This window comes from Falco biarmicus, chromosome Z, assembly GCF_023638135.1.
Source record: "Falco biarmicus isolate bFalBia1 chromosome Z, bFalBia1.pri, whole genome shotgun sequence".
Taxonomy (NCBI): domain Eukaryota; kingdom Metazoa; phylum Chordata; class Aves; order Falconiformes; family Falconidae; genus Falco; species Falco biarmicus.
Window position 1 is genome coordinate 72,395,044 of NC_079311.1, and position 24,414 is coordinate 72,419,457.

At 44.3% G+C, this 24,414-nt stretch overlaps 1 protein-coding gene across 6 annotated transcripts in view; it reads left to right on the top strand.

Annotated features, from left to right (window-relative positions):
• The first annotated feature begins 11,258 nt into the window (after positions 1 to 11,258).
• Positions 11,259 to 24,414, top strand: part of RANBP3L (RAN binding protein 3 like) — a 45,541-nt gene continuing 32,385 nt past the window's right edge. For 3 of the 6 annotated variants that reach the window (XM_056325235.1, XM_056325232.1, XM_056325234.1), the window contains exon 1: positions 11,262 to 11,926. In XM_056325235.1, the coding sequence (XP_056181210.1) occupies positions 11,713 to 11,926 (214 nt within the window). In that variant the 5' untranslated portion in view covers positions 11,262 to 11,712. Of the gene's footprint in view, positions 11,927 to 24,414 lie in introns of all 6 variants that reach the window. The other 3 variants (XM_056325231.1, XR_008819535.1, XM_056325230.1) reach the window with 3 other exon arrangements.

Here is a 24,414-nt window from a genome sequence, read left to right on the forward strand (position 1 = left end):
GCAGTGGTAAATGGCTAACAAATAAAATAAAAACCTGTCTGTGGTAATCTACCTCATTCTATAATAAGAAGTGATGGTAAGCTTTTTAATAGATAAAAATAGGAGGTATGATTGTACAAATTCTTAAAACTCTTGGCTTTTGATGTATTTATGCTTATGCATAAATTAAAGCAAATTATTCCAGAGACTTCAGGGGGACAGTTCCATAATTCTGCGGGCTATTCAAGAATGTAATGATTTTCAGGATTTGCATGGTTTACTAAACACCAGCCAAAGAGGACAAAAAGAGGTGAACATTTACAGAGAAAGTCGCCTGCTAGATTCAGAATTCTTTTTAAAGAAACCTGATGCACACATTCTCCTTGTAGCTTAATTAAAATGCTTGTCCAAGTGAGCTGGTTGTTCTTTGTGACATTACAGAGAAGCTTTCTAAAGTTTGGAAACTAAAGACATTGCCCTGATTTTCATTAACAAGCCTGGGTGATATTGCTTGGTAATTAGTTTCCTAAACTGATTTTGAAACATGTTCTATGTAGCGAAATTTTCACGTTGAAGATGAGATCCATTCAACCTACCTGCAGCTGAAGAGCACCTATATCTGGGGCAATGACCCTTGTTTTGACAGTCACTGCAAGCAAATTTATATCTCTAGGGCATGAGTCATATGACCTTTTCCAAACCTCTCCCTTTAAATGACCAGGCATGCAGTGCCACCTTTCCTTACTTAGGAGACATCTGAAGGAAAACCTTGAGAGTCTGGGCTCCTTCTGCAGTCAATGGAGGGAGAGTGTCCATCCAGAGACAGTGCAAATCACAGGAATAAATCACCCTCTCTGAAGTACAGTGTAGAAGTAGAGCAATGAGGCTCTTAATTTAGACACCTTACTTAAGTACCTAAAATTAGATGGGTGTAATTTCAGACAATAGTGCTTTGGATACAGAGAACTGGAATGTGTTTTCCTTGAGTAACTACAAGGCATTAACAACTCCCACAACATTTGTTAACAATTATTTTCTTGATTTCTCTTTGAAACCCAGAAATGTCAGGAGTGTTTTGCTAGGCTTTCTACTGTATTGAATGTTTTGCTGGATACTTATTCATTATGTACTCTAAAATGCTAGATCAAAGTAAGTATTGCTCTCTTTCAAATTGTCATAAGTGATTTAAAATCAAGGTCCAAATAGTTAGACTTTAATAATAAAATTAGGCTCTGGAGTAAAAGTCGTTTAGTATATCTGTGTTTAGATTAATGATATGTCCTTATATATTTACAAATTAAGTTTTGCAAGACTTGATTTAGTACTGCATCGTGTCCTAATTAAAGAGTTGTACTCTACAATATAAATAGAACACATGTACAACTAATTAATAATTGGCTGGTGTTGCTCAAAAAGTAGTTGTCTTTGGGGAATGACCAGTGAACACGCACGGGTCTTTCTAGAGACTGGAAGCCTGCAGCTGTCCTACATTTACATCAACAGTGTATGGATAGCATAACTATTTCAGAGGGTGTTGTCTAGATGGCTTTGTAACTCAGGCCTATTTAAAGATGGAATGTTTTAATATGGCAAAAAATAAAGTTAAAGAGTCTAGCAGTAGGAATGTGTGCATCTGTGCAGAGTGGTGAAATGTATTGTGAACAGCCCTAACTGTACGGGCTAGAGGTCATACAGGGTGCACTCGTGGTGAGAAAGCAGACCTGCTCTCCTGCCCTGCATGTTCAAGGGATGTGCTGGAGAGAGCTACGGGTCTATGTGTCTGCTTAGATTTTCTTGGTATGAAAATGAAGCATATAGGGGGTAGAGGGTGGGAAGAAAGGCATTTAAAGAACAACACAATCATCAGGCACAGTCAACATAGCTTCACAGAGGGAAGGTCCTGTTCAACGCATTTGATATCTTTCTATGACAAGGTCATCTGTCTTGTTGATGAAGGCAGGCAGTGCACATAGTTTTTCTGGATTTTAGTAAGCCTTTTGATATTCTCCATCACAGCATCCTTCTGGACAAGTTGTCCATATGAAATGAGCCAGTGTGCTGGGTGAAGAACTGGCTGAAGGGCAGGGTTCAGAGGGTTGCAGTGAATGGGACTACATCTGGCTGGCAACCAGGCACCAGTGCTGCTCCTCAGAGTTCAGTTCCAGGGCCAGTTCTGTTCAATATTCTTATCAGCTATCTGGATGGGAGTTGAATGCACCATTAGTAGGTTTGGTGCTGATCCAAACCGGGATGTATGTTGACTCTCTCAGGGGGCAGGAGGCTTTGCAGAGAATCTAGATAGATCGGAGCATTGGGCAGTGATTAACGGGGACGAAGTTTAACAAGTCCAAATGCTGGATTCTGCTCCTGGATGGAGTGACACGGGGCACAAACCGTGAGAGGCGCGGCTGGAGAGCAGCCCTGCAGGAAGGGGTCGGGGTGCTGGGGGCAGCCGGCTCAGTGAGCCAGCAGTGCCCGGGCAGCCGAGGGACAAACCGCATCCCGGGGGCACCAAAGGCAGCCCACCCCGCCGCTCAGAAGGGGCGACGTCCCACCGCATCCAGCGCCGGTGCGGCCTCACCCTGGGTGCTGTGCGCGGTGCTGGGCCCCGCCATTTCAGAAGGGTGTGAAGGTCCTCGAAGGCGCCCAGAGGAGGGCAACAGCGCTGGTGGGAGGGCGGGAAGGCATGGCCTGCGCGGGGCGGCTGAGGCTCTGGGCTCGTCTGGTTTGGAGCAAAGGGGGCTGAGGGGCGACCTCGCTGCTCTCTGCAGCTTCCTGGGGAGGGGGCGTGGGGAGGGAGGTGCTGATCCCTTCTGCCTGGGATCCGCTGACGGACACGCGGGAAGGGTTCAAAGCTGCGCCAGGGGAGGCTCAGACTGGACGTCAGGAAGCACTTCTTCACCGAGAGGGTGGTCAGACACTGCAACAGGCTTCCTGGGGCGGTGGGCGATGCCCCAGGCCTGTCAGTGCTTCAGAGGCATTTGGCCAATGCCCTTAGTAACGAGCTTTAACCCTTGGTCAGCCCTGAAGCGGTGTCAGGCGGCTGGACTAGGTGACCGTTGTGCGTCCCTTTCAACTGAACTATCCTACTCTATTGTATTCTGTTCTGTTCTAAGAATAAAGGGGGGAGAAGTAAGGACAACAGTGATTTTCCAAGTTTTATCAAGACAGGAAGTCAGCATGCAGCCAGAACATACAAACAGCAACTCAAGACTTGGGAGATGCTCTTTGTACCACAACATAAATGTAGTAGAACCACTCAGGAAACGGTTTGTAAGTTTGCAGGTTGTTTTACAAGACATTGTAAACATGTAATAGTTTCCAGGCTAAAGAGGTAGTTTTATTTCTCTATAAAACACAGATGACCAGATACTGGATAGTACATATTATTTCATACTATGTTATTTGACATATTCACAGCATGTGAAGGAGAAGGTGATTGGCATAGGCAATGTAAGTGATTATTGCCTCTTACTAAGCACTTGTTAGATGGCATGTAGGATATTGCATTCGGTTCAGGGCCCCACAGTACAAGACAGGCATTGATAAATTGCAGCAAGTTCAGCACAGGGCCATGGAGGTGATCAGGGCCCTGGAGTACTTGCCTGGTAATGAGGGGCTCAGGGAGCTTTGCTTGTTCAGCCTGGAGAAGCAGCTTCAAGGGGATCTTGTAGCAGCCTTCCAAAACCTTATAGGAGCTTATTAAGGAGATATAGCCAGACCCTGCTGAGGTGCACAGCAAGAGAATGAGACAGAGTGGTCATAAATTGAAATGGGGGAGGATCTTACTGAACATAAAGAAAAAAGAGTAGGTTGTTCAGAGAAGTTGTGGAATCTTTGTTCATGGAGACTCAAGACTCAACCGAATAAAGCCCTGAGCAATCTGGTCTGATTTCAGTGTTCACCCTGCCTGGAGCAGGAGGTTGAACTAGATGATTCCCTGAAGTCACTTCTAATCTGAATCTCTCTGTCATTCCATGATTTTGCAACACAATTGTTGATGTGGAAAAATAGAAGAAATTTAGAGATCCAAGCCTATGATTTGAAAACTGAAAAAAATTACTTGTATTAGCACATATGCAGTTCCAGTTCTTCAGTGTAAAATATGTAATATAAATAGATTCAGTAGTCCACACATTACTGTCACAATTAAGTACACAGGAAGCACTGCACGTGCACATTCACACAGACACGCATCTGTGGAAAATGTGCCCTTTTAATAAAGCTCATTCCCCCAAATCTTACATACTACTTACTACTAGTAATTATACATTTTATTCTTATAATGCCTTTCATTTTTTAACTTGAAAGTGCTTGGAGGATGTTACAATGAATGTAGAGTTAATTCTGAACTGGCTGGTGTCTCAATCTTTCATGAGTTTGATTTGACAGCTCTGGGGATAAAAAATTAATATGTGTGTCCTGAATGTGCAACATGCTTGGGAAGTCAGTTCATTTTCCTGAGCTGTACATTAGCAGAACACCACATGGCCCCAGACTGGTAAAAATACCCTTGCACTGCATGTTTGTTCTGGAATATTACAGTGGAAATTTAAGTAGCAACTTAATGTCAAATACATTCCTCTCTAGTTCCACAACCTTCACCAAGCTTTGTCCCTTCTCCTGATCCCTTGTCAGGTAGCCATTCTAAGTGACCCAGCAGGGCTCAGAGCCTTTTCCTTTCCCTTCTGCCTGACTCTGCCCAAGTTAGGAGCTAGATGTCACTTACCAGCCCCGACGCTGCTGCAGACACCCAGTCAGCAGCCCTCCCCATCCGCGTAAGCAGTAACTAGAGCTGGCAGCAACATGTGCTCTCTCACTCCCTTTGTGCCTCCTTCCCATTCAAAGGCAGAGCGTGTTGCAACCCTAGCGCAAGTTGTCCTTGCCTTTGGGGCAGGTGAAAGGCAAATGTGGTGTGAGTACTCACAGCGTAACAGGTACATGCTTGGTTACCTCACCGAGCCCCCCTCTGTTCGGCGGTTTTACCAGGCAATTGAACAGACAGCCAGGCCAGAAATTCTGCACTCAGACCTCTCTCAAATACAGCATTGGAACCGCTCTGAGAAAAGAAATGTGTGAAAGGGTTAAAAATCAATAAAATGCACTGCTGCACTCGGCCGAACAGAGCAGAGCGTAAACTCCTATGTTATGGGAAATCTGCAAAAGGCAATTAGTAAAGTACCAAGAAAACAGCTTTTGAAGTATTTGTTCCCTGAAACGAGACATCAGCTGTTACCAAACTCTCATGTCCATTCTTTGTTGTTTAGATGTGGAGAATGGAAATGTCCCAGCTGCAGATTGCCATTACATATTGTAATTGTTCATGAGGGGGGGGGGACAAGAGGACAGATACTGTGATATGAACGATCCTCCCTCCTAAAATTGTAGTAAGTGGAGAGTGCTCAGAGCATGGGACAGGGTGCCTTTTGGCTGAGTAATTAATACATCCGAACATAAAAATGAATGTACTGTGCTTGCTTTATTCATGTTAAATAATGAATTTTCAGAGGTTATCTTTGAAGAAATAGGAATCATGTGGGTGCGTCACGCTAACATTCACAAAATCTGTGCAATGCTTTTAATAGTTCTGTTTAATAGTTTAATAGTTCTGCTTAATGAGAGAAACGGATCTGCAGGGGAGAGTGCCAGCCCTGCCAATGACAGTAGGACACATGCAGGCATTTTCAGGACTTTGACTGAACACTAATTGCAAACACTTGATTTTGTCTGTTACAATTGAGTGTTCACAAAACTGTTAGACTCAGATTATAATGTCTTTGGTCTAGAGTTCGTTTTGTCTATAAAGGAACCTTGCACCAGCTGGAGACTTGAAGAAATAAGGAATTTATTTTATGACCTAGCTAAGACTATAGCACAGATAACTTCTCTGCTTTTTACTTTTATCCCTCTTAATCCAAAATGAATTTCATCATTATGTGATGAAAAACTACTTATGGAGAAGCTAACTATTGATTAAGTTACATTTTCATAGATGAAATGACAAAAGTACAGGATATGTGTGATTTATGATTTCCAAACAAATTACTTTTGTGGTTTTTTTACTTTTATTTTATAGTTTCAGATGATGTGCTGCACTGACTTGGCTGTCACAGTGTATTAAAAATTTTACGATTTGAAGGATTTCTGCAAGGCAAATGAATATGATATTAATACCAGGGTACGAGGATGGTGATGCTGAGCTGCACCACAGTATCCTGTCTTCAGCAGTGGCCAGCAACGCGTACTGAAGCTGAGAACAGGATGAGCTGATATGAGGCTTTCCCAGAAAACTCTCTCCTTCTCCAGCAGTTGCACTTAGGGACATCTAATGATCCCAAAAGATTTTATAAAATCTGTCATAGGGACTCACTTCAAACAGCTCTATCTGTTGATTGTCAGCTGGTGCAGCTGGTTTCGCAGCAGACTTTCTGTTGCTGCCAGGATTGGTGCTTTCTGAAGGCTGATTTCAGTGTGCTCAACAATCACACGGCTGAGGCAGCCATTCTTTCCGTGTTTTACTTCAAAGGTGTTCCTAGATAGTAATAATTGCATACATAATACAGATTAAGAATCATGTGTTCTTCATGACCATTCAAACTCACTGATTTTGGAGGGACTCCCATCACTAATACAAAATAGGCCACAGGTTCCACATTAGTCGAACAAGCAATGCCAGGGAAGGTGTAGCAGTGATGGCAGCATGCAGAGCAGGACAGCAATGTGGGCTGTGCATGCTTTGCTCTGCTTCCTTTCTCTACACGTATCACATCACTCTGCAGGAAGAAGGACTCTGGCCCTTAGCATTTTTTTTTCTGAATGTTAAATTTAACTGACAAAAATAAGACCTCCAGAAATAAAACATTCTTCTACTACAGTGGAATGTGCCATTCAGAATCAGAGTGAAACATGGAGGTAGACAATTGTTGCATTTTCCAACAAAACATGGGTGCTTGAAAGGCATGGCCAAATTGAGTGTAACTCAGTAAAGAAGAAGAGCTACATGTCAGGAAAAAATAATTATGACTTTTCACTTTGTGAAAAGCATCACAGCATAATTCACATCAAACCGATGGAAATACGAAACACAAATGAAGTGGAAATACCCAGAGCTTGGTTTTGGAGGAACTGGAGTATTTCTCATCACATTTGCTCTTAGAATTTTATGGTTCCACGTTTGCCATTTCTGTGATTCTATGGAAGAAACATAAACATTAGATTTGTTGGGCATTTTTTTTTTTCACTCCTATGTAAGTTGTATTATTTTACATTTTGAATAGCCTGAGCTTTTGGGGATCACTACCTGGATACATAAAACGACATACTGACAATTAAATGCAACACTATGTAAAACTTGACTCTTCTGCAGTTTTACAACATTTTAAACTCACCTAAGTTCAACTACTGCATTCTAATATTTGTAGTTGTTTTGAACAAGTGTGGGCCAAACATTAAGCTAAGCTGGAGCAACATATGATTTCTAAATTAAGTTGGTGAAATGGAAGTCAGGAAAAAGGCTGTAAATCCAGCCATTAAATTGTTTAGACTTTTCAGATCTAAATATGAAAATTCAATGTGATCCAGCGCATATCATATATGAAGAAAACATTCTCTCAATTAGGAGAGGGCCCCATCTGCAAAGCTAAGACCACAATCTGCCTCTGGATCCAAGTTTTCCAAATGTTCTGGGATACTAGGGCTTTATATTACAAATCAAGCTTACGTTTCATATAAACAACCACATTTAAATTCATACACCTCTAAACTCAGACTTCCACTTTACTTGGCTATACTTGGTGTTTAAATACACTTATTTACAGTATTGTAGATGAGTTTTACAATAAGAAGTTGTGATGGGGAAGGCTGATAACACACTGATCACAACGCAACCCAAAACAATGCCCAACAAGAACAGAATGTTTAGAACTGATAGGTTGGTCTCAGTACACTTCCAGACTCCTGCAAGTTGTTGCTAACCTCTTTGACTTTTAAAGATTTTTGAATGTAAAGAGGTATCAGTCCCCTCATTCTAAAAGTAAAACCAGTTTTTTACACTTTTATGAAATGACAATAATTTTGATGTCAAATTACAATGTCCTAATTTTCAGATGCAACTGCATCTCAACTCCAACTTCAGCTGAATTCATAAGAAGCTTGCTCAAAAAGTGCAAGAAAGATGCCCTTGAAATCCGCGCAGTCAAAATCAGCCTACCATTGTTTAGAATTGACCTTCTAAAATTAGCCCATAGGATTAAGATTCTCAACTCAGACAAGTTAGCAATACACTATGTAAGACCTTTTCTTTTTAAACTATATTTAACACATCGATCAGGAACAGAAAGTGCTCAGCATCTTTCAACATGCATGATTTATGCCTTTATTCACCATACTACTGAGATTGTCCACTGAAAGCATAAGGGTCTTGATCCTGTAGTACAGTACACAGTAAGATTATATGGTATAGTATGCATATATGTAAGCACAATTAAAGCCTCTAAGTACCTAGAAAATCTTTAGATCACTACGTATGAATACACAGAAGAAAGTGTATTACCAAATTATTAGTATTCAGTATCTATGAATCCATTTATTTGGCAGAAATCAATATGTAGTAGATCAAAAAAAGTAATTATGTCAATTATTTAGACATTTGTAAGTCTAAAGTTAGCCCACAACTAAATATTCTTGGGATCAGACCAAGTATTAAAATGACTCAAAAGCCACCTAAGAGACAGGGAAAGAAAGTAGAAATAGATTATTAGTTTTATTGAGTAGAGATGAAAAACAGATTTCATATTAAGGTCTCTAGTGTAGATGGATTGGAAAGGGGCCAACAATCTAGCAGCAGCAGTTGCAGAGGAGTTATTTAAGTCAGTCAGTTGAGAGAAGATGTTGAAGAAGTTGAGAAGTCTTCCACTCTACTAAGTGAATAGTCACTAAAATGGCAAATACTAGGACTAATGACATAATAGTAATCAGAAATTACTGTCTTGAAGAAAAAATCTTTTATAAATACATGGTATGGGATTCTAAACTAATTGTTATAATCTCAAAAAATGGAATCAGGCATTACCCCAAACAGTGTGATGACAGCTCTGTTCAACCTACAATATGACAGGAAACTTAAAAGATGTTAGGAAACGTGGAAGAAAATGAAAAATTATTCTGGAGAAACCAGGCATAGGTCTGTGCCATTGCCTTTTCCGCAATGTTGATCGTGGGCCATCTCAGTCCGAAGGAGGGTGTTCTGCAACTCAAAGCTCAAGAGCTGCAGCGGAAGCAGGAGCCATTATCAAAGGAATAATGACTGAAGTTTTGAAGTTTTATCACAGAAGATGAATAGATTATGTGATAAAAGTATAAAACAATGAAACATTCAGAAGCTAGAACAAGACTGTTACACATACCAGTAACAAGACAGTATTCAACTTAAACTGAAAATTTGCAAAGTAAAAAATGGAAAACAGTACTTTGTGCACTACTGTAACTATGGACCTTGATGACAAAATGCACTCATCAAGTCAAGGGTTTAGTAAGATTTATACAGAGCCTGCACATTTAACTGAAGTTCAGAAAAATAGCTGGTACCAGCAGTTAAGGCTAAAGGTACTACCCCTCGACTCCTGTGTTCAGGTTGGGCCCCTCACTGCCAGGGGGACGCAGAGGGGCTGCAGCGTGTCCAGAGACGGGCAGGGGGCTGGTGCCGGGGCTGGGGCACAAGGCTGGTGGGGAGCGGCTGGGGGAACTGGGGGGGGTCAGCCTGGAGAGGAGGAGGCTCGGGGGCACCTTGTGGCTCCCTGCAGCTGCCTGACAGGAGGGTGTAGGCAGGGAGGTCGGTCTCTTCTCCCAGGTGACAAGTGACAGGGCAAGAGGAAACCGCCTCAGTCTGTGCCGGGGAGGTTTAGATTAGGAAAAATTTAAATGGTTCTATGATTCTGCTGCAGTAGGGTTAAACTGGCACACGTCAGCATGCATGCCCACCAACACTGGCACTCTAATGAGGGAAATTACTCAACATCTGCCTGCTCTTGGACTTCTTGCATCTTTTTTGTGAAACATCTGGTACTGGCTGCGCAGAGAAACTAGACTAGACATATGGTTCTGATGAACCTTCAGCAAATTCCTACCTTTTTGCCTTGAACTATCAGGATTAGAGGCAGTTTAACACCAGGCCTGCAATATAATGGGCTGAAACTGCTCTCACTTGAAGAATTTGGGACTGTTACTGTTTAAGCAAACAACAGGAGACACTGGCTAGGCTTTATTAACTTGCTGCACGGTGCATCTGGAAGGAGTGGACCGCAACACCTTTTTTGCTTACACCACATTTGGTTCATGTCAGCATGGGAATAATCACAGCACTTGGCTGCTTTGCTCGATGCTTCCATCTTCTTTTTGAAAACAAAGAGCCCCAAAAATCAGTACCAAGCGCATACCAAAGGAGACAGTTGCTAAACAAAACCGGCAGTTCCATCGGGGGAAAAAACACGGGGCTTTCACGATGAGACACCGGGCAGGGCAGCAGGGCCGTGTTCCTGAGGGGCGGCTTCAGCGGGTGCGTGTGGTACGGGCCGTGCGGGGCCCGCCGCCGCGCCGCTCCGAGCCGCCAGGGGGCGCGCTGCCAGGCAGGGCAAGGGCAAGGGCAAGGGCAAGGGCAAAGGCAAGGGCAAGGGCAAGGGCAAGGGCAAGGGCAAAGGCAAGGGCAAGGGCAAGGCCGCCCTCCGGCCGCTGTCCTCGGGGCCCGGCGCAGCCTCGGGCCCGCTGGCCGCCGCGCCCGGGTCCTGGGGTCCACGCCGCGGCAAGCCACGGAAGGCAGCTGCCGGCCTCCCGTCGCCCTGTTCCGGGCTGGAGGGTGGTGGCAGACGGCGGCGTCCAAGCCCTCGCAGACCCTGTATGCTCAGTCCCCTCAGCGCAGCCGGTGGGACCGTGCACGGGCAGCGGGGCAGCCGCCGCAGCTGCCCTCGGGGCGGTGGGGGGAGTTCGCCGCGACGGGAACCGAGCCAGCCTCGGCGGTGCTTCCCCTTCCCCTCCGCCGCCACGGGTGCGCCCGCGGGCAGCCCGGCCCTGCCCGCCGCCCCAGGCGCCAACGGGCGCCAACAGCCCCACAAGTCGCCGCAGCCGCCATTCTGTCGCCCGCGGCCCCCGCTCGGCGAGAGGCTCCTCACGCCCCGCTCCGCAGAGGGGCCGGCGGGCGGCCCAGCCCTCCCCGCCCCGCACACGCCGATGCGGCCACCCGTGACTGAACCCCCCCGCCCCGGCGTTCTCCCAGCCTTTTCCCGTTAAACGCCACGCACAGCCGCTCCGGCCGCTTCCCCGCCCGCCCTCTTATGCTAATCTGCCGGGCTTTACATATCCCCTCCCAACGGCCAGCCCCCGCTAAGGGCTCCCCGCGAGCTGTCACCGTAGCACCGGCGCGCCGACACTCCCCCGCCGGCCGCCGCAGCGGCCGCCGCCCGCTCCGGTGAAGCGCAGCCCCCCGCCGTTACCCTCCGGTGGCGGCTGCGGGGGCGGCTCCCCGCGGGGCCGCGCCGGCCTAGTGTGGGGGGGCGGGTGGCCTGGGGGACGGCTGATAAGGCTCAATCCAAAACTGTCGACCCAGCTACGGCTTATAGATTATTACATCTAATATCTATCCATAGAAAAAATCTATACATCTGTGATTGCGCATATGTATCTATAAAGGTACTTCGGAGGACCTCATGATGAGAAACGAGCCAATTCCTGCATGCCAAAGGAATGTTTTATGTACAGGTGTGCGGCGCTCCCGTCCAGGCGATGGCTGCGGTCGGATGCGGGCGCGGTGCGAAGGCCCAGCCGGACCCGCGCAGCAGCGACAGGCCCGGCGGCCCGCGGGCCCCGCAGCGCACTGCCGGCCTGCCCGAGCGCAGCGCCCGGCCCGGCCCCGGCCCCGGCAGCGGCAGGCTCGGCCCCGGGGAGGAACGCTGCACAGGTACGTTTGGTGGGCTGGTATCTTCTGTGCGCCCCCTCTGATACCTTGCAAGGAGGTGTGGGGAATGGGGTAAACACAAAGGACATGCTCGGTTGGTAACCGTGTTCTGGGTGACGCAAAACAGGAGCTTGGGTGGCTGTGGTTTCTTTATTGCAGGGTTTTAGTGGTAATCTGTCAAGAACCTCCAATTTGTATTTTAGTTGAAGAAAAGACACTACCAGATAGCGTGTGTTTGGGTTTTTATTTGTAGAGCACCCCGAAGTGGTCTCTTTGTAAGGGTGTTGACACCCGCTGTCATTTGGACTTCCTGCAGCTTTCCAAAATGCTGGGCTAGATGGCAGGAACAGTGCTTGCTTTCCTGGCCATACCCAGGAACAGCACGCACTTTCCCAGCCATCCCTGCCCTGCCCTGCGCCCTGGGCACCGGGAGCAAACCTGGCACAGTCGAGCTCCTCAGAGAGGTGACTGACTGCAGAGCTGGGCAGCAAAATCCTTTATCATGTAGGTAGTGAAAAGGGCCAAGAACTGAGAATGATTTATATGAAATTGTAATAGTAACATTTTTTTAAAGGGATGTAAAAGAAACAAGTGGTAATATTAAGGACATTTTGCAGGTGATGCCACCAACCATTTTTTACCACACAGGTTGATGTATGAACCTAAAGCAGCATGAGGAAGCATGCACCTTCAAGGTCTAAACCTGATGCTATTACTGATACAGTTTAGAGTGCTTGGGCTAATTTGTCCGTTAACCAGCCTTTCACTTACGTGCTTAGTGTTGAGCACACATGGTTCAGTTTACATACGTGCCTAAAATGTAAACATGCATGAGTCTTGTTGGATCTCGGCTTTATTACCTGTGTAGTTAAATTTCTGCACACACACACACACCGACCCCCACCCCCCTGAGTGTTACTTCTTTGCTGCTTTGTAGTGATTTATGAAATTTGATATTGGTACAATGCCCTGAAAATGGTAAGGCTCTATATGCCTGTGAATTTTAATGACCTTGCATTGAGTATTTTACAGGCTTTTATGATAGATTAAAAGTGCTGAGCACTGGGATGTTGGAAGCTTCAGTGTTTATAAAACAATGTTTGGTTACATATTTTGGCACAGTCCTGCTGGTCTAGTGACACAGTTACTTCTGGCATTGCATCACTGCTAGAATTACATTTTATTGATGAGACTCCCCAAAATATTTTTTTCGCTCTGATGTTTGAAATAAAGCCAACTGGGTTTAGTTTCTCTCAAAGACTATGTTACAGTATTGCTGGGATAGTTGGTTTTTTTCCCCTTGTTTTAAGGCCTGTTTATGTCTTGCCCATATAAAGATGAGAACTGTGCTCTACAGAGATGAATGGGTGTGACATATGCTGTAATTATAAACAATTTCACAGGCTGTCAGCTGAGTTTCCATGGCTGAAGTATGTTAATTTTTTAATCTTTTATGCCATGCTGCAAACCCACAGTGAAAGCTAGGAGTAATAGATGCAGTTATTTGGGTAAAAGAATCCTTTCCACAGTGATCAAGGAAACAGTATTTAGAATTTGTAGAATTGAGAAGAGTGGATGAAGAGAGAGTGAGCATGCCTTAAAAAGTCAGGGCCCGATTCCGCACAGCTGTGCCTGGATGAAGAATCCTTGCTCTCATAACCGCTGTCACTGATGACAGTGAAATTATTTATGTGGGTTATGAACTATTTGTATAACAGAGAATGTGCAAGACTGGAGTCTTAACAGTACAGTAAAGCTGCCCTAGGACAAATTCTTCCAGAAGTTTTATTTTGCAATAATTAATTGGATGAACTTTTCCTTCCCTCTTTCTGAGTACAGTGAAACGGAAACTCACTTCTTTGATGATGTACTCTCAGTTGATCCAAATGGGGATATGTAAAGTTATTTACCAGTTCCCTAGACTGTATTTACAGGATGCTGTCTGAACCCAAGATGAGCAACCTACAGTTCATATTTAATATGGCCCATGTGTTCCATGGCCCACTGAAGAGCAGTCACTTCTGCAGCAAGCACAGCCAGTGGCCAAATGTCTGTTGTATATGTTTAATTTCTCTAGAAATAAAATTCTCAACAATGTTGTTTTTCAAAATATGAAAGGCTTTGTCTAAAAATTTCATCTCAATATGTTTGAACTATTTTAATAATGCTGAAACTATTTCTTCTCATAAAACGCTTTTGCATGGTTTTGGACCAATTATTGAGAACAATTCCTGTTGAACATTTTTGGAAAATCCAGATTCATGAGGACTTGTTGCAAGTTTATTGATTCCCTGACACTCTTCACTGGAAGAGTATCTTGAAAGAAAAAATTCAATTAGCTTGCAAGTCTAGAAGTATGACTAGATACTGAACTTGAAGATTTGTTGCCTGTATAGCAACATGCATCTCTGAAAACTCTTCTGTTTAGCATTGGAGATTTGACATTTGACCAGATTAGAATTTAATTTGATTTTTGACCCTGTTTTATTTTCCCATTTTGGTTTTAGTGTTTACCAATTAAAAACCCCCACCATGTACATGTGATGTATTTAAATGGAAATTAATTAATCAGTCTTGTCTTACAATGTCTAAGAAAAAAGAAAAAAAAAAAGGTGAATTTGCTTGGAAATCCCTGCCATCTTGGCATGAAAACTGATGTTCATTTTTAAGGGGAGTTGTCCTAAAAAGTACTGAATATGCTTCATAAACAGAAATAAAAAATGTGAAGGGTAATAAATGAGAATCTGCAAGCAGGTTTTCAGGTCCGTATTTAGTCTTAAATAAGTGACGTGATTTTTCAAAGGTGCTGAGCAGCCAGCCGCGCATGTGAATTCCACTGGAGTTCTCAAATGCACAGTGCTTCCAGAAGTAGAGCAGTTGCTCAGTATCAGCAATGTGAAATTTTTAAAAGCTTTTTCTGTATCCCTTAAAGTTGGTCAGTTCTGTTAAGCTGAGTGCCTAAAGTACTGTTCTAAGATAACTCCATTTTATCTTGTGTCATCTTCCTTAAATTTAAGTTTTGGCAGAGGAAAGGCTTACGTAGTGAGGTCACTGAGGGACCAGAGATGTTGGCTGGCAGCCTTGTACTCCCGCTTGGCTGTGAGCGGTCTCTTATGTTGCAAAGTTCATGAGCATTTATAAAACAGAAACTGTGGTTCTACTGCAGATCTGGCAAATCCTGTTCTTAGCCAGAAGGTTTTTGCTGTTTTACCACCTCTTTTTAAATGAAAATCGTCCATCTCTGTTAATACTGATAAACATATCAAAAGCCAGAAACAATACTTAAATGTGAGTCCAAGCCTGGATAGCAAAGTATTCTGTAATTTGTCCTACTGCATATTTTCACTATGTCTATTTTATTCTGCCTGTTACTGCAATTTTAGAATCTGAAATATAGGTAGTTTTTTTAAAAAGTGGTTGTATTAGTATTTTCGTATTTTGTATTACCTTTTAATTTATTATATTTTATAGTTATTTAAAATATGATAAATTAAGTAAATGATTATATTTTAACTCTGATGCTTCTTGAGGCAACATGTTAATGGAGAGATTATCAGCTAGCACAGTCAAAATAATTCATTTTTTTTGAATGGAACTATAAGAATTTCTGGATCCATGTCTTCCGCTGACACGCTAGATGATTGTTGCTTTCTTTCTCTTTACGTATATTGCCACAAAATACCAGGCACAATAGTTTGTCTTAAGTGTTTTTTTCAAGTAATAGCTGTACACAGTATATATTCGTAAATGGCAGAGGCAAAACTCTCCCTTGGCTTATTTTCTCAGTATTTTGATAATGCTAAATCCCCTCTGGGGATGGAGCAACTAAAGTCACAGTCAATCTACTTTTCCTCTCAACATCTTCCCCAATTACATGTTCCTGTTGAGCTAATTTGTATGTGAAACAAACAAAACAGCAATGTTATATGCAAGAATTTGTTGTTATTGCTTAGCTTTATTTGGGTTGAGTTGTGACCTGCAAACCAGCAATCTTGCCTGTAACATCAAAATGCAGAACTGTTTCTGCTTTTATTTTTGCAAATTATAGCAGTAATATACAAAGCTAGTGAAATTAATGCCATAGTGTATCAGAGTGCAGAAACTTGCAAATACTATATCATAGCTTGACCTTTTGATAGGATAAAAATATAATCTAATTATAAATTTTCTTGTGGTTCTTATGTGTTGTGTAATGTTTACTGGGATGTTGTGAGGGAAAGCTGGGTGCAGTTAAAAGTTTTGTAAGTCAGTGACATTATTTGGAGACAGACAACAGAATGTTATGCTATTTAAGACAATTATCTTTAAGAAGTTAGTTTCTTCTTTTTTTCTGTTGTGGTGGGCTGGCTGGGGCTGGCTGCCAGGTGCGCACCCAAGCGGCTCCATCCCTCCCCTCCTCAGCTGGGCAGGGACAGAAAATCCACGGAAAGGGTCTGGGCGGAGGTGAGGGCAGGGACAGCGGCAGGGGCAGGGCGCTCGCCCGGGCAAAACAGGCTCGAATCGGGGAAAATGAATTTATCACCAATCAGAGCAGAGTAGGATCGTAAGAAATGAAAACTGAGCCTTGACACACCTTCCCGCCACCCTGCCTTCTTCCCAGGCTCAACTTCACTCCTGACTTCTCTCCCTCCTCACCCCTCGTGGTGCCGGGGGATGGGGAGTGGGGGCTGCGGTCAGTTCACACCTCGTGTCCGCCGCTCCTGCCCCCTCGCCCCCTGCCCGGCCCGGCCCGGCCGCCGCGGGGGCACCGGCCCTGCCCCAGCCCGGCCCGGCCCGGGCTCCTCTCCCCGCGGGGCCACGGGCCCTGCCCGGAGCTGCCCCAGCGCCGCTGCCCGCGGGTCACAGCCCCCTGCGGGCACCCCCTGCCCCGGGGGGGGCCCTGCCCGGGCTGCGGGGGGGGAGCTGCTCCCCCGGGGGCTCCGCGGGCTGGGGGCACGGCCCGCCCCGCCGGGGGCCGCCCCGCGGGCTGGGGGAGCCGCTGCTGCGGCGCCTGGAGCCCCCCGGCCTCCCCCTGCCCCGGCCCGGGGGCCGCGGGGCTGCTGGGCTCGCTCGCACGTAAATACACGATCTGAAATACACGGTCCCTGCGGCTGCCACCGGCACCGACGGGCTCGGCCTTGCCCAGCACCGGGCCCAGCTCGGAGCCGGCTGGCACGGGCTGCACCGGGCACGGGGGCAGCTTCTGGAAGCTTCTCACAGAGGCCGCCCCTGTGGCCCCCACATCCACCCACCACCAAAACCTTGCCCTGCAAACCCAACACAACTGTGTAAAGTAAAAATTGTGGTTTCCATATCGGAATTAAAAGTTTTCCTGTGAGGTGCGCTACAAAAACCAAAGAGGTACAAATTGTTACTTTAATTTGAGAAATTATGAGAAAAATGTTATTTTTTACAAGTCAGCTTTTGTTACCAGTATTACATATTTGTTGGCACTTACAAACTACTGGTTGAGTTTTTTCAAGTCTTGTGTGAAGGATTCAGTTTTGTAGCTCAGCCAATCTGAAATACCTGGTTGCAGGATTGGTAGTTAATTGTAAAGAGCTATGCAAATAATGTATAAAGTTGTAGGAATTGTAGAAGTTCAGGCAGAATCCAGTGGATTGGCATTAGGTCTTAAAAAAAATTCTCTGTATGGAGCTGTTAAAAGAAAGAACCAAGACATGGGAATCCTGCTACCTAACTGGGCAATGGCACTCAACTGATAAATAGAATAAAAAAAGCCTATTGCCAGCTCCGGGATGAAATATTTCAAAGTACAGGTTTTCGTATGGCTTTCAGTTAAGCCTAATTTTAAAACCTAATACAAAGCAGAAAAGGAGAACACCATGTAAAGTGTCTTAACTTTACGTTTTATAAGGTATTAATTTAATTTATCGGGCTAATGTGTGTCCATCCTTTTTCTCTCTTTCGCACTGCAACTTCAGTGGTCAGTAGAACCTGGAAAGGACCCTCCCATTGCGGGGTTAATGAATGTTCTTTCCAAGTTTTGACCAATACCCAGTCCCCTGAATTTTGTGGATTTTAAAATTTAACAGCGTGGATTGAGATATCAGCCCCTTTTCCCTCAAGTTTTCCAGATTCTTTGATATGCTTTCAATATATTTGCAAATTTCCAAACTTCCTCCTTCGTAACTGGCCATCTCTTGCTGTGAGATCAGGTAGGGAAATCCAAACATAATTTCATAAGGGGAAGATCCCTAAATCAGTCCTGGGTTGCGTTCTGACCCTCAACAAAGCCAAGGGTAAACATTTCACCCAAGATAGCTGTGTTTCCACCATTAATTTAGTAAGTGCTCATTTTAATGTCTGGTTCATTCTCTCTACTCGTCTTGAACTTTGAAGGATGCCATGGGGTGTGTGGTTCCCACTTGATGCCTAAGGCCTGAGTCACTTACAGTATTATCTTGGAAGTAAAGCGTGTTCCCCTGTCTGAATCAATTTGTTGCATTATCCCATATCTAGGAACTATTTGTTCTAATAAAATTTTTGATACTGCATTTGCAGTGGCCCTTACACTTGGAACTGCTTCCACCCAGTGGGTTAAATGGTACACTATCACTAAAAAATACCTCCACCTCTGGACTTGGGGGAGCTCAGTAAAATCTACTTGGATACTTTGAAAGGGACGAAATGCCAAACTTCTCCCCCTGTTGGTGTTCTCCTCATGGCCTTCTTACTGATATTTTTGGCAGGTTATCCTGAAGTTATCTGGCCATCATGAAAACCCTGTACACCCAAAATGTCTTAAAAAGTGATCACATAAGGCTTAAGTTCCCCAGTGAGTTTGTTGGTGTAATTCCCTTATCATTTCTCGCATAATTTCTTTGTTTAGTATCTGCCTTCCATTGTGAAGGAACCACTTTCCGCAGGGGTCCTTTGGTCCCCCAGTTTTTATCAACTCCTTTTCTTCCTCCTGTCCGAACCCAGGAATTCAGGTGAGCTGGGTAGGTTCATGGGTTATTGCAAGCACTTTGATATTCCCATGCTCAGCAGCATCCCTAGCTTCCTGGTCAGCTATATTATTTCCCTTTATCTCAGGAGTATTTCCCTTTTGGTGTCCCTTAATGTGGACTACTGAAATTTCGGCAGGTAACTTTAGAGGTTCTATTATTTCTAAAATCAAGCTCTTGTGTATCAACCCTTTTCCTTTGAATGTAATAATCCTATTTCTTCCCAATTTTTCCCAAATGTGTGTACCACACCATAAGCGCAACGAGAATCAGTATATATTGTTCCTGTTTTTCCAGTCAAGAGCCTAAGTGCTCAGTTTAGAGCCTAAAGTTCACAACACTGGGTGGACCAGGATCCGGGGAGTTTTCCTTTTTCCATTGTTCTTACCAATTTCCCGTCGATTATGGCATATCCCAATAATCTTTTTCCCTGGATAAATCAAGAAGATCCATCTATGTATATTTATTCTTCCTCAGGGAGTGCATAATCTGCTAGGTCCTCTTGGACTCTAGTTTGATAGCTAATCAGTTCCATACAATCGTGTATTAACTCCTCCTTTGGTTCCCCATGTAAGAACTGAGCAGGGTTTAAAACCTTGCTGGTCACCAATGTCAAATCCTCCTGACTGATTAAGATGGCCTCATATTTTAACATCCTACTATCCGTAAGCCATTTTCCCACCTTTTGATTATATTTCTGATAGAATGCGGGGTTTGTACCATCAATTTTCCCCCAAATGTAAGTTTTCGACTTTCCTCTACTAAAATTGAGGTGACAGCTACTGCTTGAATGCATATCAGCTAATGGCTACTGATGGGATCCAACATTTTGGATAAGAAGGCCACAGGCTTTTTAATCCCTCCCCAATCCTGATCCAGTACCCCATGTGCCACACCACCTTCCACATTTACATATAAATAGAAAGGCTTATCCAGGGAAGGGAGGCTCAACACAGGTACTTGTGTCAATTTGGTCTTTAGTTATTCCAAACTAGCCTTGTCTTCCTTTGTCCATGTGGAACTTTCCTCAATGAGTTTGTCATACAAGTATCTTACTACCTGCGTGTATCCCTCAATCCACAACGTACAGTATCCCAATAGCCCCAAAAGTTTCCTTATCTCAGTCTTATTTTGAGGAGTGGGGCAGGCAGGGAAAGTATGCCATTTATTCTTTCTGGGTTCAGTGTACAGCTTCCCTGACTAATTATGTGCCCTAAATATTTGACCTCGGGTTCCACAAACTGAAGTTTCTGCTTGGATACTGTCAGTCCCTCCAGTTCTAAAAAGTTCAACAGTTGTATGGTCGTTTCCCATACTTCTTCCTCTTCCACCCCTGAGACTAATAGGTCATCCACATATTGTATTAGCTGTGTTCCTTTGGGGGTTTGGAATTGCTGGAGGACTTGCTCCAAAGCTTGTCCAAATAAGTTTGGGGATTCGGTAAACCCCTGGCGTAATTTTGTCCATCTATATTGTTGTCTGCGTCCATTGTAGGGATTTTCCCATTCAAAGGCAAAGACATCTCTGCTCTGCTTACCCAGTGGGCAAGCTCAAAATGCATCCTTGAGATCAATTAAACTAAAGCACTTATGTTGGGGTGATACTTTGCTTAAAAGGGTGTTATGGGTTGGGTACTACAGGATATCGAGTCATGTTTCTTTTATTTACTTCTCAAAGGTCCTGGACCAGCCAGTACGTCCTGTTGGATTTCTTAACAGGAAGGATGGGAGTATTGTGAGGAGACATACAGGGTTCAAGAGTACCCTTTTCCAGAGCATCAATTATTGGTTGGAGCCTTTTTCATCCTTCTAGTGATATGGGACATTGCCGAACCCTTATTGGACACCCTTCATCCTGAATAGAAAAGACAACGGGTTCTATACCCAGGCTTCCTCGGCTTCCATCCCCAGCCCACACTTTAGGGTCTATTCTCAACTCATCCTCCTGAGTCAACCTCAAAATTTTTACCACCCTCCTTCCTTCATCGGGAACAACTCCTATCCCTAGGTGAACTTGTAGGTCTCTTTCCAGTAAATTGCATCCTGCCCCTGGGACAAATAAAATGTTTCCTTTGCCCCTTTGGTTATTCCTTTTCATCTCTATTTGTCTAATTATTGGAGCTTTAAACCCTTCCCCTTTTGCTCCGATTATTTTTATGGTATCTTTGCTTACTTCACATCCCAGAGGTACTTGACACACAGATGTTCGTTCCGCTCCAGTGTCCACTAGAAATTCTAATATTTCCTCCTGCGGTCCTACTTGTAGATTTATCAAGGGCTCTAGGTGGGATCCTTCCCCCAGGAGGAATTGCCCCTGACACCCCTAGTCCTCCGCAATGTCTTCCAGGGTCATTTTAAAGACCTTAAGATCTGTATTTCACTTCGGACATTCTCTTTTAAAATGTCCTTCTTTCCCACAGTAAAAGCAGCTGCTCCCCTCCCCCCCGCCTTTGGGAATCCCTCTGTTTCTCTGAAGATCCCCGTTCCTCATGGTGGCGATCATTATCTTTGCTTCAACTTTAGCCTTTTCCTCATCCGTCTCACATACACTTTTTGTGCTTCCCTTAGTAGCTCATTTAGCCCTTTTTCTTGCCGACCTTCTAAGTTTTCCAGCTTCCTGCAGATGTCTGGCCAGGCATGGGTAACAAAGTGTACTTTCAAAAGGGTCTGCCCCTCTGTACTCTCGGGCTCTACTCCGGAATATTGTTGCATGTTTTTCCGGAGCCTGGCTAACCACTCAGTAGGAGTTTCATGCTTATCCCGTCACCCATCAAAAGCCTTTGCGACATTCTGTCCCTGGGGAATAGCCTCCTTAATACTTTTAACGATCAGGCTACGGTAATCCGACATATTTCTCCTGTTAGCCATATTATGATCCCAGTTGGGATTTGTTAGGGGCATCTTCTGATCTCTGGGTGGTCCTTGTTGATTTTCCTTTTCCCAAACTCTGATGCCTGCTACCCTGATCATTTGCCTTTCTTCTTGGGAAAAGATAATGCTCAGTATGGACTGCATTTCTTCCCGTGTGTAGATACTGGGCCCCAGAAACTGATCAAATTGTTCAGCAAGCCCCAGAGGATCCTCTAATAAGCCCTTAAGCTCCTTCTTGAAGTTCCTTGCTCCAGTAGAAGTCAAAGGGGCATTCACAAACCCAATGACCTCCCTGTGCCCCTCCCAATGGTACTTCTCTAAGTGGAAAAAAACCCTCTGACTTCCTGCTCTTCGCCTGGTGCTGTCGCTTTAACAGTTTGTCTCCATCTTGTTCTGGGAGTCCTGTCGGGTCAGGGTGTACTTCCTCTTTCATCAGGCCCTCCTGTGTCCTCACTTGGAGGGGCATTAGGAACTACCGGGTATGGAGGGGGCAAGGACTCAAGGGGGTCCCATTTATGACATGATTCCTCTACCTCCTTTGCTCTGAACACTCCCACTGATCCTGGCCAAATTTTCCCTTTCCAGCAAGCAGCGTATTCATTCTGCTCTGGATTAGGGGGTTCTTGGGCATTCACAAAGTGGTTTAATGCTTGGCAAAGCCAACCCTCAAATGACCCATAACGAAGCCAATACAAATGATCTGGTCTAATCTCTTCCTTGGTCCACTCTAACACATAAGATATTTTATCATTTTCATTTTGTCTTTATCCTTAAATTTTCTCAGTACTTTCCCAGTTTGCTAACATCAACCCCAGTGGACTGACCGGGGGTATTTCATTCGGTATTCTCTGGCTCCCCTTTTTCCTGGGACTTGTTTTGCTACTTCCCTGTCCCATATTTTCCCTGGGGCTGTCTTCCACATGGCTTTCCACTCGCTTCATCTCTTCACCCGCCAAGTACCTGGTGGGATGTTGGAACCACGGTTAGAAAGACTCCACACTGGCTGCCTGGAAGGGGGCTACCCTGCCAGGTCTCACTAAGTCATGCAGTCAAGCCCTCACTTCCCACCCAACCGAGTAATACTTACAGTCCATCTTCTTACTTGGGCCTTCGTGCACGTGAATTACAGGCAACTGCAGCTTTACCTCCCAGGGAGCTCCAAGTGGCTTTTGCTCTAAGAGCCTCTGCCTCTCTCTGGGGTGTTTGGCTAACAGTCCCATGGTCAGAGGTGGGCTGTCAGAGTTCACGGAAACCAGTGAGGCACGCCTCCTACCTGACGGTCACCAAAGATACTGGGGCCAGGAGAACCGGTAATCCCAGACGAGCCCCTAAATTTGTTATAAATACGTGACCCACTAAAGGTAGGTTCGGAAATCTTTATTGTGAGGCAAAGTCAAAGAGCAAAAACCACAGTGCTGGGTGCATGAATCTAGCCAGAGGCGCGCCTAATGAGTTTAAATATGATCTACTTATACCATTAAGGTTGCATCAGCCATATACATATTCATTATTTTCTCACAACTATTTACAATATTCTTTGAAATGATTTAAATAACTCCCCCCCCCACTGTGGTTGCTCTTTTCAGTCATTGGGGTCCTCTGGTGGTCGTGCAGGGATGAAACCAAATGTCTTCCTTGCAGTGAACTTTGGACCCAAGGAGGGCAGCTTGTTACCTGTCCAGCACAGCACTTAGTGAAAAGCCAATATCTGTTCGTTCATTTTTCACACTAATGATGCCACAGAAAGCATAATTCCTTGAATAGTTACCCTGTTTTTAATTAGCTAAAGGGAATCACTGACCAAATCAATTTGAACAGAAAACAAATTTCAATGAGAAAATCAGTTTCTGTTCCTTTCTATGACAGTATACATTGCTAAGATTGGAGGAGAAAAATATGATTCAAGTCTAAGAACTGTAACTGCTGTCAAACTCTGATGCCTGCATTTTAGCACTTCAATGGATATATATAAAATCAGTTTGATGTTTAGATTCAGTGGGTGCTCAAAACTTTCACTGGATTCAGCCATACTGAGTGTTATAAAAGCCTCTATTGTTACTTTTTATACATACAGGTTCCTAACTTCAGATACAAAAATGTGAAAGGATTTGGTATGAATATGAATTTAAATGTTTTCAGACTTACAGAAAGTTTGGTAATGGGGGAGATCCGACAGAATTTATTTTCTTTTGAATCTGAAAATACAAAAATTAACTGTTTGTCAGAAGCAAAAAAACCTTGTGTTAAGATCACAAATTCCTATCATACCATCTTAAAGTTTTTGCTTCAGTTTGGGAGGAATAGAGCCACAGCACTGTCAACCACTTTTGACATAGGACTTCAGGCATATGACTGCCTGAAAACTGGAGAGACATTTGGACTTATGTCCTCTCCACTGTGTCCTTAGCCCTCAAAGGTTAGGGATCATTTTATCTGTTCTCTATGATAATAACTCTAGAATTTTCAAAACCATCAGTGTCCCGCTTAGTTTTTAACATATATATTTTGGGAAGTTTCTACAGCTTTAGAAAAAGAAATAGTAATAAAAAAGAGTGGAATGTCACAGCAAAGGCTGAAGGACCCATAAACCTCATGGACAATGCTAGCTTTTGGGATACAGGCAAAGCCGGTGAATGCAATTTTACATAATTTCTTGCATATCGTTCTGACT